Source organism: Etheostoma spectabile, chromosome 18 (genome assembly GCF_008692095.1).
Source record: "Etheostoma spectabile isolate EspeVRDwgs_2016 chromosome 18, UIUC_Espe_1.0, whole genome shotgun sequence".
Classification (NCBI taxonomy): domain Eukaryota; kingdom Metazoa; phylum Chordata; class Actinopteri; order Perciformes; family Percidae; genus Etheostoma; species Etheostoma spectabile.
This window is the reverse complement of record NC_045750.1, coordinates 12775079-12789401: the sequence shown is the minus strand read 5'-3', so window position 1 is coordinate 12789401 and position 14323 is coordinate 12775079. Positions and strand designations below refer to the sequence as shown.

Sequence of the window (14323 nt, the reverse complement as noted above, 5' to 3'; positions counted from 1 at the left end):
AACATGTATTAACCAAAGTCCCTTCAGATATCTATAGAATAAAATATCCTAAACATTGGTTGGTTGAATTTTTGTAAAGTTATTAGGTTTCATAATAAAGTCATTTTTACATTTTTTGGGGCTTGAAAAGAGAGAGAGAGAGAGAGAGAGTGCAAGAGAGAGAGAGAGAGAGAGAGAGAGAGAGGGGAGAGAGAGAGATGATAACAGCTGGATCTTGATCACAAAAGTCTCTCACTCCTCCTCTCTCATGTCCCCTCTCAGTTTTATTCTTTTTTTTTTCTGAATGTTGCTTCACTTCTTAACAGATCTAATTGTATTAAGGACGTGAGAGTTTTGCGGATTGTATTAAACTATAGCCTATAGGCTAGCCTATTTTGCCTTAATACTCCCAGTCCTGTGCGTGACTGCATCCACTATCCCTTCTATCAACACGGATGTACAGCTTCGAGGAGTGGATATGTATCAGGGCATAATGACATCCAACCACGGTCCCTCTTCCTATGAGGCCGGATTTCTACACAACGCCTCGGCTGGCACCTCTCCGGTTTATGTGCCCACTACCCGGGTCGTCACCCCCATGATCCCGGCGCTACCCTACCTCCAGACGCCCGGTGCGTCGCAGCAGAGCAGCCCCGTCTCGAGCCACTCTGCCTGGGCTCAGCCGTGCTCCGACTCGGTGCCCTCATACAACCACTCCCCGGTGTCTCCCCGCTTCGCCTTCTCCACCAGTCCGCCCCTGTCCTCCGGGGTGGCCACAGTCCGGGAGACGGCTTCCTACAGCAGCCCGTTAAACATCACTGCCAACGGGAGGGAGCACTACGGCGCGCGGAGCCTCAGCGGGCCGTATCACAGCCCCTACCCGGCCTACATCAGCCCGAACGTGGGGGGAACTTGGCCTGCGTCTCCCTTTGATAGCCCGGTCCTCCACGGTCTCCAACCCGGCGCTTCTCATGGCACAACACGGCATCCAAACATAGGTGAGCAACAGGAAAATAAGGGAACGTTGAAATATTATGTTCGAATGTCATGCTGAACATTTTTTTCCCCAATACAATGTGTTTTATGAAGTTCTGTCATAAAGAAAGAAAGTTGAATAATGTCAAACTATTAGTTTCATTGTCACCACAGGGAGAAAAACGAGAGAAGCATATGGCCTATCTTTGAATTATTTATTTATTTATTTATATCTGTCAACGATTAATGAAGAGCAGCTTAATGGCTATGAAAAATGAACGAGGTGAAAGGTTGCAAAAACTATGGAATTTCGATGTTTCTTTTTCACAGAACAGGATTCTCTTAAAAAAGAAAATATCGGCTATGGGCCTGTACTAGACGCAAATCTTTAAAAAAACAGTTTCTTCTGCATGTATAGACTGTTAGAAATACTCTCTAAGTTAAAACCCATTAAAGGCAGTAAGCCTATTAGTTGAAAAAAAAAACACTAAAAACACCACATTGCACTAACATAAATTATTAACCTAGTATTTAATATGACAAATAAATCAATATTATAATATATTACTTCAACATAACAAGATTATATTTAACACAAAGTCTGGTGAACGACTTAATTAGACGTCCCTGAATTAAGAGACAAGTTTAAATTTCAGCCCAGTTTTTTTTTTTTCTGACAATGAGGCCAAATTATTTTTTATCAAATTTCTGCAGAACGAACATTTTTTAAAACTTCAAATTTAGGCTAAATGAAGCAGGGCGTGCATGTTTTGTTTTTATTCATAAGTGTTTGATTATTACAATACAGCAACTGAAAACAAAATAATAATTTTAGAAAGTTAGTTGCCACGAGAGATCGATCATCACTGTGATGCATTCAACGCTGCATGGCTGCCACCTTCTTTAAATGACACATGTTCCAATCTCAGCAATGTATTCTCACGACAGGTAGGCTAATATGAAATGGAAAGCCCTTTTTTTTATTAGACCCTAATAACTATGTTATGTTTGGCTACTTTCACCCTAAAACAGCTGTAAATTAAACCTGATTAAAGTGTGAGATCGTGTGGTGCGTTGAGAGTCTTGTAGGTGATCGCTGCATTCTCACGTTTAGTCAGACCTAGTCGCCTATTACTTTTTTTTAACTACACCTACCATGCCATGTGCTTAACAGTGACATTTTACACCTTTGAAAGAAAAACGTGTAAAAAAAAATCAAAGTCATTGAGGGAAATTCAGTCAATGTATTTTGAATTGAAAAAAGACAAGGATTCCATATAAAAGGCTGCAATTTTATTCCAAGAGGCGATTTAAACCAAATTTGATTTGCTTTATGAATAAAACAAACCAACAAGCCATGACAATTAGCCTAAAGATTTATTAGGCCCAGGCATAATTAACCTATGCTGTTGGTAGACACACAACATGACAAACATGTTTTGCTTATTTTCATCAATCAAATGAAGCTATTTTTGGAGTGACATAAATTAATATTTAACTGACCTGAAAGGATACAGGCATTGATAACACAGTTTATAGGGGATTGTAGTTTATGAGTTGTGTTTGACTGAGGTCAGAATTTATTTAATTTAAAGTGTGTGTGTGTTGTGTGTGTGTGTGTGTGTGTGTGTGTGTGTGTGTGTGTGTGTGAGATCTAAGCAGCAGTACAGGACTCAGCTGAAGACTCAAATCTTTTAGTGAGGATAAAGTGGATCCTTTTTCCTCTTTTTGAAACAGCTGTCAGGAGTAATACCCTCTGGCTTTATGTCCCTGCAGTGCTGAACGTTGAACTGGCCTCCAGCTGCAGGTTGCAGTGTAGACTGTTCTGGATCATATATCGCAACCCATTGATTTTGCTTGGGTTGTCATTTTTTTGATGACTTGCACCTTGTGTTGTCTACATTATGAGTGTTGAGTTTATCTGACCTGTGTTTATTCGGACATCTAAACCGTCTCATTCACTCATGAATATACGTCCCCATTTCTTTATTATGTACTTTTAAATTCCTCATTTATAAACATCAGCTCACTCTTTCTGTGTCCGACTGCACTTTAAATGCTTTGTGTTGTCATGTCAAGTTTATTTCTAGAGCACATTTGAAAGCAACAGATGGGTGCTTTACAAAGAGATTCAATGAAACACAAGAACGATCAAATAAAAACAGGCATAGATAGGAGAATAGAGGTAAATGAAAAAACATGGAAAATCTTGATAATATCAGAATACAAACAACATTGCATAAACAACAAAATAGAAACAAATTAAAGAGTGCAGTCAGGTCTTCGGGATAATTAGGAGGCCAAAGAAAAGAGATGGGTCTGTCGACAGGTTTTAAAGGTGTCAGCGGAGGGGGCGGGGGGGGGGGTCTGATTGTTAGAGGTAAATTGTTCCATAATAAGTGAGGACCCTCAATCACCTTTGTTTTTTTTTACTGTGTGCGTGGAATGGCGAGCAGCGATTGATCACCAGATGTGAGGAGGTGAAATAGGAGATGATCAGTTCAAAAACGTAACCATGCAGTTCTTTAAAAGCAAATAAACCAATCTTAAAATCAATTCTGTACTTCACTGGCATTTGTTGCTGCATTCAAGAACAAGCCGCAGGCGATATACAGAGCTGACTGACCGATTCGGATTATTCATCAAGCCTAAACGTTCCCTACAAGGCCGCCTCTTCTATCTATCTGTGATGAAGAAAGAAAAGGATCCGCTGTGCAACAATGTGACAGATAATAGCATTGATCCCCACTGACCTCTTCATCTGATTACAATCCCACTCAACTCACAGTACACAACCTGTTGACTCACCGCTTTTCTTCAGTAACAACTTCACCTCATTGTTTTACAATCACGTCAAATTAAATCAAATCTAAGTGTTTGGTGAAGTGGCATTCAGCCGTGCAGTGAAAGTCTCTCTATTGTTCTGTGAGCAGGGGAAAGGGGAAACTCCCTCAGCTGGGAAGTGATTTACTTTTTCTTCTCAGTCGATGAAAGATGGAACAAATCACATGAGAATTCCTTTAATGATCCTTGTCAGTGATATTTAGCATACCATGTAGCTTAACTAAGCAACTTTAGAACACCTATGAAAATATTTTACATTTAGAAGCTGCTTAAATTAAGTTGGCAACTCTTATTATTCCAGAGAAGCAGCCCACATTACTTTGACATCATAAATGGCGGGTAAACATCTTCGTAAATACGGTTTTAAGCTCAGATGTTTGTCACATTCTGCCTTGATAGGATCTTTCTTTCGTAAATGTAATCTTGCTTAACCCTCATGTTGTCCTCGGGTCAAATTGACCCGTTTTCCTATATCAATGTTCTTTTTTTGTTTGTAATTGTAATTCCCCAAAATAACATGATTGATTCCACACAACGCTCTTTGGCAAGCACAAATCTCTACTCTCATTAATTTTGGGGTGTATTATTCAGTTTAATAGCATTTGAAAAAAAAAATTGAAGTGGTTTTGAAATAGTATTGAGGAAAAGTTGACATATTCCAGTCTGGGATTATCTATAATTTTAGTTGAAATAATTCAAAAGTTCTGCTTTTCTAACCCAAATAATGTTTAATCATACCCAATCAAACATTGGGTATAATTTCCTATAAATGAGGTTTATTGACCATAAATTCAAAAAATAACTGTAAAACTAAAGTTAATAAGTTAGTGTTATGTAGTGTTGAAAATGTAAAAAAGTAATTAAAAAAAAGCATCAAAAGTGTTGAAAAAAGGGGCAAAAACATAAGAAAAAGTTAATAGAAAACATTTTGACGGGAAGACAACACAAGGGTTACATTGGGAAAGTATTAAATGTAACCAGATATGCTGTTGCTCTGACCACAAAACAATTTTATTATTGATTTTTTGGATAAACATCATGACATTTGATCTTTTTTTATCATTCTGATAGGACCCCAGCAGTGCTGAAAGTTAAACGTGTCTCCCTCACTCAAGGAGCCTGTGACCCTGCCTGTGTTAGAATATTTACCAGCTGACCAGTTTACCAGCATTCGGGTAGACATCGCTGAATAAATAGCAAAAGACTTACTCAAGTAAATATTTTAACCCATGTGTTGTCCTCTCGGGTCAAAAAAAGACAAGAATTTGACTATTTTTGTCTCTTTTTCAGACTTTTACTACTACCACTAGTTTTACAGTACTTTTTGGAATTCATGATCAACAACCCTCATTTCTATAGAATTATATCTAATATTTGAGTTAAAAAAGCAGAAATTATGAATTATTTTGACTAATAGTTAAGCTCAGAGGAACATACAGATGAGTTTAGTCAGGAATGAAAATGATCAATTGTAGTTGCAAAGAGCGTTGAATGGAATCCAATCCATTGTTTGTGGTAATTTGGTTAAAAAGAAACCCGTATTTCAGATAGAGACATTTTTTAAAGGGGTCAAATTTGACCCGAGGACAACAGGAGAGATAAAAAGCACTGCATGTAAATGCATAAAATATCAAAAGAATAGTAAGATTAAGTAAATACAAGTAACATTACCATGCTATAAAAATACTAAATTGCAAGTAAAACTCTTAAAAAATGTTTACATTAGAATATTATTACTGATATTTTAGTGTGCATGTACACTGAAGTTAAACTTGGATGGAGCTAATTTAAACTATTTCATAAACTGTTAAACTGACAAAAAGCATCATGTTTCATAGATTAATCTTGTGTTTTTTCTGTAAAACAAAATTTGTAACTACTTCTGTCAAATAAATGTAGTGGTGTAAAAAGTGCAATATTACATGTATAAAGGTAAGATTCTCAAGTTGAGAACATTTACCCTTAAATTTAAGTACAACATTTAAGTAAATGTAATTAATTACTTTCCACCATTGGGAAAGGCCCCTCTATTACAATTAGCTATGTAACATTTTTAAACATTTTGATGATATGTTTTGCATGCGGTCTTTATTTAAGTATATTTAAGTCTACAGTGACCACAGTTGTCAGACTGAGTAAAAAAGTCCAACATCAAAAGAAATATTCATCTATAATAAAAAAAAAAAGATTGTAGATAAAGCTGAGTAAATAAGCTTTGTTACTTTTAAATGTCGCCACTGTATTCCCTAATAAACTGCCAACACTGTGACAAATAAAAAAACACACAACTCAAAACTTGTGCAGAGCGTTCTTCTCCACATGTGTCACAGCTGTTATCACCTATGTTCTCTTAAAGCGCCGGAAAACAACAACCTCCATTTAGACAGACATGGACTCATTGCAGTGTTTCTTTTGTGTGTTGTCTTGTGTTGCTGTGTTGTGTTGGCTACAATTGCCGGGCTCAAGGTTAGCTTGCCCTACTCTCTGTTTTGCTCTCAGCCTTGGAGGAGGCCTGCACATGTTCGTCAGTTGGCTCTGCAGCGAGGGAGAAGCAGATGGAGGCCAGATTAATGCAATCTGAAGAAAAGTAGTTATGCACAGTGAAACGCACAGTTAAAAACAACAATATGATCTGATTTAAACGTGGCTTTTTGCGATTAACATGTCAATGTCGATGCTATTCTCAGCATAAGCTCACAGCAGCTGATAAATGCTGTAGCCTGTGCTGTCACATCCTCATACCACCGATTGATGCCTCCTTAGGCTGAATGGCTTAAAGTGGTTCTCTGTTCTGTGCAACATGACAGAGGTGAGATGAGTGAGGATTATAGTTATGAGATGTCATGCTAACTGAGAGAGAAGGAGAAAGGGAAGTCTCTATTTCTATTCCGTCTCTTGTTTCCAACGGGCTCTTTATCTCACGGGGAGCTGGGAGATAAGGAAGGATTCCAGGCTGCTGGTGTGGGGGCCTGTGAATCTGCAGCCCGCTCCTCCTGCTGGTGGAGAGATACCACTGCATTTGATAATCAGGGTTTGACAGTGCAAGGTAGTGGAGAGTGGAATGATTGTTTGTGGCATTGACTCAGCTGGATGTTAATTTCTCTAAGAATCATAGAGATTAGCTCGGTGTGGTCTGTAATACGAGCTGAAGATGTGTAACATGTGGAAGTTATGGAAAGTCTGTTTCATTTTCTTTGCAATGGGTGACAATGAAACTGAATTGTCATCATCAGATTTACCAAGTTACTGCCAAAACACTATTAGTAAAATAATAACTTCTCAGAAAAATAGCTGTGGCTTCAACTTGACCAGGATGGATTCTTTTAGCTCATCCTGTGCTGTTTTGAGAGTTACAGAAGGTATTCTAGCTCCATTCTATAGTATTGTATGATCTTTGACCTGTTGTTAAAAAATTACACGACAGAATAAAATTACAGTTTGATCCAGATCAAGCTTAAGGAAAAAGAAAAACTGATGTTTTAGCGTATCATATTTAATTCTTGTCACCCTCCTACAGACCTGTTTGATGATTTTGCTGAGGGGCGAGAGTGTGTGAACTGCGGGGCGATGTCGACCCCCCTCTGGAGGCGGGATGGTACCGGCCACTACCTGTGCAATGCCTGCGGACTGTACCACAAGATGAATGGCATCAACAGACCTCTCATCAAACCTCAAAGACGACTGGTGGGTGACAGCAGAGCACTTTGGTACTCTGTACCATTCAGATGTTAACTACTGCAGTGTAAATGATTTCCTTTTTCTCCTTTTTAAAATGATGGCTCTGACATCTTATATGCTACAGTCTGCCTCGAGGAGGGTGGGCCTGTCCTGCACCAACTGTCACACCACCACTACCACTCTGTGGCGACGAAATGCAGAGGGAGAGCCGGTCTGCAACGCCTGTGGCCTCTACATGAAGCTCCATGGGGTGAGAGAGAGGGAAAGAATGGAAAAGGGGAGGAGGAGCGAGTGCATCTCTGATAATGCTGAAATCTTGTATATAGCCGGTTGATAACACATTTTTATTTTATTTTAACTGATCATAGAGACTTGTGTCTTTAGAAATTGGTAGACATTTTTTTTTGAGTTTTGAGGACAAGATATACTTTTCTGCCATCTCCTTTTTCCTTTTGCGTCTCTGAATGTTGACCTCACCTTACTAAAAGAGCATTTACACCCCTCCTCCATGGATGCTACACCTACTTCCGCCTGCTGTTGTTGACCGATTCCTTTTGTCTTTGTGTCCTGAAAGGTACCACGACCCCTGGCTATGAAGAAAGAAGGGATCCAAACCCGTAAACGCAAACCCAAGAACCACAACAAGTCCCAAACTGGTTAGCTCCAAACCCACATCACTTATTTTTACACTTGTATGTATGTATTTATGTAGATATAGTTATTCAATAAGCAGGGGCATAGCTAGTCCATATCCTAGATGTTGCACTTTCTGGATTGTTCAGGTGCCATTGGAAATTTTAAAAACAACATTTGAACATTCACATGTTCCATCCAAATAATTTCCTTCCTGAGGATATTTTGCAGAGGCGTCATTGCTCGTTGTGCCACTTAGCGGTGCCCGAGATGATTGTGATTGGTTTAAAGAAATGCCAATAAACCAGTTTACATTTGGCAAGACCCTCCTTCGCAGCTCTGTGGTGGAAGGTCTTGCAATGTGAGACTAGGACATAGCTATAACTTACTAACTAGGATCATTTACACGTGCATGCCTCCTGTGAATGTGTAATAACCTCAGCTCTGGTGCTCCACAGGGACCCCAGGCAGTGAGGGGACTCCGGTCACGCCAAGCAGCACTCCCCGGGCCTCCAACACCACAGAGGAGCCTCGCCAGATAAAGACGGAGCCGGACACTCACAGCTTGTACACACAGCATAGTGCACATGCACAGGTTGAACACCTTTTTAGTTGAATTTCAGAGAATTTTTACTTCCAAAATGTATTTTAGATTCAGTGGTTGTGATGACAAAAAAGGCTCATTAAATTCAGCTAGAACAGTCTAATAAGACCAGAAAAGTGTATCACCTGGAACAGACAAGAGTTCAATCACTGTTTAGAAATGATTATAACAACCCAAATTCTACAATATGGAGTCCCATTTTGCACTCTTGATAGCACTCCCAAATGTCAAATAATGGGATAAGAAAAGGAAAAGATTAATGTCCCTTTTTATTATTTTTTATCTTAATGTTAAGTGGAAGGAACAGAGGACAGATTATATAACATCTTCCCATACGGGTCTTCTCCCCCTTTTCTTCTCTATCCCATAGATTTCAGCCTTGCCAGCCTACATGACAACTCAAAGTGGGACCCTTCCTCTCAAGATGTCCCCTGGGGGTCACGGTGGGTCTTCTGGGTCCAAATCTGAGCCCTGGAACAACCTAATCCTGGCCTAGAAGACCTAACCAGCATCTCAAACAATAGCGATTAAACTCTCCTGAGAGACAAGTCTCTGCAGAAAGCTGACTGACGCTCTTGCTGCAGATGTTTCTGCAGCCTACACACAGTACAGTGCCTTCAGTGCAATGCTCCGGGACAAATATGTGGGCGCCACAAAAGAAATGGCGATCATAAACAGAACAGCACAGATACGGTGTGTTCACTCACAGCAATGGATGGACTGAAAGGAGTTTGAGTAGCACTGGGATTAGACACACACAACTCTTGGTTTGAAAAACTGCAACAAATCTACCATGCCAGTGCCGGGGCATTAAGTGACTGAAACTGTAACATGAACCAATAACAATTAACATTGATGTTCAGACTTTCTTTGCCTGAGTTATTTTTATTTCAATATAATAGTCTTCATTTTCATATTGATATGAACAAGTTGCCAAAGAATGATGGACACACACACAAGAATCACAACAGCACCCTTTAAAGTGAAACGTAGCACCATGGAGTAGCAAGTGTATGTAAAGGGTCAGTTCACATTAATAAGAAAAACAACAACTATGTATTTTGTGACACTCACAAGGGGATGGCCTATTTTCTTGCATTGCATGCGATGTAGGTGAAGGAAAACTTATTTTTCAAAAACTCAAGAGCTAGTCTCTTTACAGAACAAACAATGTGGCGGTTACTTAATAATCCACAGACCTCAATGTGATCAGTGATTTGTATGTTTGGCAGATGATTCAAAATGTGATGAGTCTTTGGATAATCCAGAGTATCCAAAGCACTTTGCTATTTTCATAAATTTTTAAAGGATGTCAATTAATTTGCAGTCATCTTAGCTGTAATAGGGCGACTCAGTCTGAGCAGAGATATCTCAAAATGGAAACGGATATGTATGTGAATTAAGATTCCGATGAACTGACCCTTTAAACATTTCCCAAACTTGACATTCAGTGATTACAGTCATTCATATGTGATGCCATTGATTGTAATGCAGAGGTGTAATTTCACAGTACATCTAATTTTACAAAGAGTAGATAATCATGAGCATTTCTTCCTTACTTATTGTAAGAGAGAATTGCTCGAGACATCATCACTCCTCAACACCAGAGATTTGACCTTCAACATACATGATCTCCCACTTTGTTTCAGGACAGTTGCCTGAACGGCATTTCTTTCGATTTTACGTGAGTCGGTATTGACATATCTATGAAAAAATACAATATAAACTACCTATGCAACAAAGTTAAGTTGCACATTATGAATGCAGATAGAAGTAATGGCACATAGCTCCCTCTGCTGACACAAGTGCAGATGTGCATCCATAAAAAAAGCATAATTGTCTTTAATCCTGCTAGTATTTATTGTTAAAAGGCTCAGCCCCAAACTACTCAATCATCTAACCATTATCTATTAGCTGAAGGTTGTTTGATAGACTTTATGACAGTGCATTGTATCAAGACTGTACAGATTGTTATCAAATACTTCATGCTTTGATTTTCTCATGAAAAGCATGGAGGGCTGGGGCAACATGTGTTAATGTGGGACATCACCACATGTAATTATCAACAAATATATGAGCATATATGTAAAAACTCCACTCCAGTATAATTGTAATAAAGCCTTTGTGATATTTTGTAAGTAAAGACACAGTGAGAGATGTGGACATGTGGACTAACACTACCTGATGCCCTTCCTCTGTGTGCAACTGTAGCTCTACTGAGGAAACTAATAAAGACAAAGCATTTTGTCATAATGTCATTGGTATGTATGATATAAACGTTTGGTGTCAGTCCTTTCACTTCAATTGCACACCAAACGTGTGAAAAATTTACAGTAGCTTCCTCATATCTTGGCAAAGAGTTAAGTTATCGGACAACTTGTGGAGCTTCTGAAAACTGCATCCTTCCAATTTCTAAGTATTCTTTTGTGAACTTTACAATATCTTTGATAAAAAGCTGGACGGCACATTGATTGAAGTCTTCAGTCAGCTTCTCCCTGATGATCTCGGCATATTTGTCCTGCACCATCTCCTTCCAACACTGTTGAAATGCGAGTCTCATTTGATGCTGGATGACGTCAGATACTTGTGAGCTAAAAGTGTAATGAAAAGCAAATGCACCACCCTTGTCTAAATATTCCTCAAAGCTTCCACTTTTTTCTGTAAGCAGAACTCGTGCAGCTTCAATCACAGTGTCCGCCTCCTGTGTGCAGATTTTCTTCTCCTCTTCTGGTTTGCTTTCAAAAATGCTGTGCATACTTTTGAAGTAACTCTTCCATTCCGACCCCTGCACACTGTTTATCAAAGAGAACCTTGTAGATCTCTGAAGGAATTTGAAATCAGAAAACAGATTTTCACATAATGGATTGAGATCAGCCTTTTCAGCTGCTTTGACGTAGTTCTCATGGTCCTCAACCTGATCGATACTGTTCACTTGGCTGTAGTTAATATCCCTGAACAGATTTTCTTTAGCTCCTTTGAAGCCCCAGTTTTTCATATAACCAATATGAGTCTTTACTCCATACACGCTCCACCACTCCTTGGCTTTCTGAACCAGGTTCAGCATGCATGGATCTGTATTTCTAGCCAAACACGGGCTGTTCATGGTGAAAACATACACCTTCCAATTCTCTGAGACAGTCTCTGACTCCAGAAGTTCCTGGGTTTGTTTTATAATGATGTCCTCGCTGTGTTCTCCGTTGTTGTAATTAGGATAATAAGGTCCATACATGACGACCTCCTCCTGTTTCTCAATAACGGCCCATGAATGCTGCTTATCTTCTGCACCACATTCCTCAGTGAAGTCACGGCGAAACTCCAGAAATTTCTTGTTAACTGACTCATTTAGTAAAATGTCATTGGTGGCTTGTCTAAACTTGAGATGCTCCAATACTTTCTTGACAGAGTATTGTGTGTCAGCCCAGGATGATATCTGGTGGAAGAAGCTCTCAGTGTCCGTCAGGAGTTGTGACCTTCCATTCCCACAGGCGTCAGGTGTGCAGGGACGCGCCCAGCTCGTCCTGGAACACAAAGCTTGGCTGAATAACTCTAAACCACTGTATATAAACAGGGTGGGATTCAAGAATACTTTTTGAGACTTCTGAGCACAAAGTTCAATTGGACACGTGATAAGAATTTGGTGTCAAACTTTTCTTTCATTATATTTTTAAACAAATAAACATTTTGGGAAATACACTAATTTGCTTTCTTGCAGAGAGGTAGATCAGAAAGTAGATACCACTCATGTTTGTCTATTAAATATGTATCAACAGCAAGTAGTTGGTTAGCTAAGCTTTGCATAAAGACTTAATTGAGGAAAACTAGGCTGGCTCTGCCCAACGCTAACAAAATCCACCTACCAGCACCTCTAAAGCTCAACAATTAACACATTCTATTTTGTTTGTTCAATCCATGCAAATATGAAGGAAAAAATAACACATTTTGGTTTTGACCGCAGCAAGTGACTGGAAGAAACAGTCAAGCCGAGGTAGCCAAGAAATACTAATGGGCAATATAATAGGCAGATTTCATTACCTTTTGACACGGCCATGCTAGCAGTTTCCCCGTTTCTAGTCTTTGTGCTAAGCTAAGCTAACCGACTGCTGATTCATTTTCAATGGACAGACATGGCAGTGGTATTTTCATCTAACTCTCTGCAAGAATGCAAATAAGTGTATTTCGCAAATTGTTGAACTTTTCGTTTGAGATCAGATAATTTTTTTTGTTGTTGAAAATAATCTTTCCAAAGTCAACAATAAACAGTAAATGCAAATTAGGCATGTTAAGTGTCCATTCTATGAGCATATTTCTAGGGTTGAAATACTAGGTGTGCCTGTTTTGCTGGCTCTTCTTCTTTGTCGGAGCAGAGCTTGGGGAAGAGGGTCGTCATTAGCTTCCTGAACCACACATGAAGCCACTCATTCAGCTCACTACCTTCCAACAGTCCTTCTCTTTTGGCTGCACACACTCCTACACGCTTACATGACTGAGTCCACATTCTTTTGTATATTTTTGTACTTAAACATGCCTGTTTTGTACTTGTAAACTTGTCTGTGGCAGACTAGGACCTAGACTGTAACATATGGGACTGAAGCATAACAAAATATAGCGTATAATATGACATACAGAAATACTGTCACTTTGACTTGTTTGTGACATTAGTAATACCAAGAGGAAGTGAAACTGTGTGACTTTTGAAATACCCTCTGTCCTTAATTAACCCAGAATAAACCTGCATTCTTCCTATTGCAACACATTGCATAAGACAACAGTTCCACCCCATATGAATGCACACCACAGTATATACTGTAACTCTTCTTCTGTCAGTACTTACTTCAGTTTGGCATGCTCTGGGTCTCTGTCAGTCTCATATCTGTCCAGCAGAGTTTTCAGACTGGACAAATATTTCTTCGTGTACAGTGGAGGCTCGTTTTCACATTCATTTAACAGAGATCGTTTCCGACTTAACCTGAATAGAAACAGACTGATTATCATGTAAGATCAGAGAAAACTGTATGTACGTGTCTGTACAGTGGCTGTTAGAAATGAACCAAATACTGTTTAGCTTTGTGGGACATCTGTGGACAACAGTAGTTAATGGTTTTGCTGAAAGAATACATTAATTTAAGCAATGTTTCAGCTATTTCAGCAAAAAAAGAAAAGTTAGACACAATCAGATTGAAAGGAAACATCCCTTCACCAGTCCTTCATAGTTGTTGTCAAAGTTACAACTGAATTCACTCACGTGGTAAGTTCCATCCAGACTCCTCAGCCCTGGTAATTCAGGAATCATTCAGTTAAAATGTGGCTCCTCTTTTCTCTTGTAGGGCCAATCATTTAGTTGTCTGCTGATTACAAGAGAATCTGAAAAACAATGCTCCACAAACGACAGCTGAATGGTTCCACTCCCAACAAGTTGACTTATTATGACAGCTTGAGACCTTCAACACTGAGCTCCTCCTCTTGGTAATGCTCACGGCCATTTAGATATTATCTTCCGTGAACACTGTTGACGTTTCACCATTTTCACCCAAGCCAAGCGAGTGTAATCAACTTATATTATATCGTCAGCTACACTTTTTTCCAGTTTGGCAAGTTCAAATTAGTTTAAAA

General features: G+C 39.2%; 2 protein-coding genes across 5 annotated transcripts; one reads left to right on the top strand and one right to left on the bottom strand.

The window, feature by feature from the left end:
- The first annotated feature begins 222 nt into the window (after positions 1 to 222).
- Positions 223 to 10946, top strand: gata4 (GATA binding protein 4). The gene is made up of 6 exons (XM_032543433.1): positions 223 to 977; positions 7316 to 7482; positions 7601 to 7726; positions 8051 to 8132; positions 8568 to 8704; positions 9084 to 10946. The coding sequence occupies exons 1-6, from the start codon at positions 458 to 460 to the stop codon at positions 9207 to 9209; spliced, it is 1158 nt and encodes a 385-aa protein (XP_032399324.1). The 5' UTR covers positions 223 to 457; the 3' UTR covers positions 9210 to 10946.
- Positions 9566 to 14145, bottom strand: LOC116706536 (uncharacterized). Of its 4 annotated transcripts, none has more exons than XM_032543430.1 (3): positions 13956 to 14145; positions 13545 to 13679; positions 9566 to 12249 (listed from the first exon to the last, which is right to left on the bottom strand). In XM_032543430.1, exons 1-3 carry the CDS (start codon positions 13967 to 13969, stop codon positions 11079 to 11081), a joined length of 1320 nt encoding a protein of 439 aa, XP_032399321.1. In that variant the 5' UTR covers positions 13970 to 14145; the 3' UTR covers positions 9566 to 11078. The 4 variants fall into 4 exon arrangements, with proteins under 4 accessions (XP_032399321.1, XP_032399323.1, XP_032399320.1 ...); XM_032543432.1 differs by having other exon boundaries at positions 9566 to 12231; XM_032543429.1 differs by having other exon boundaries at positions 13545 to 13694; positions 13956 to 14120.
- Positions 14146 to 14323: the final 178 nt, after the last annotated feature.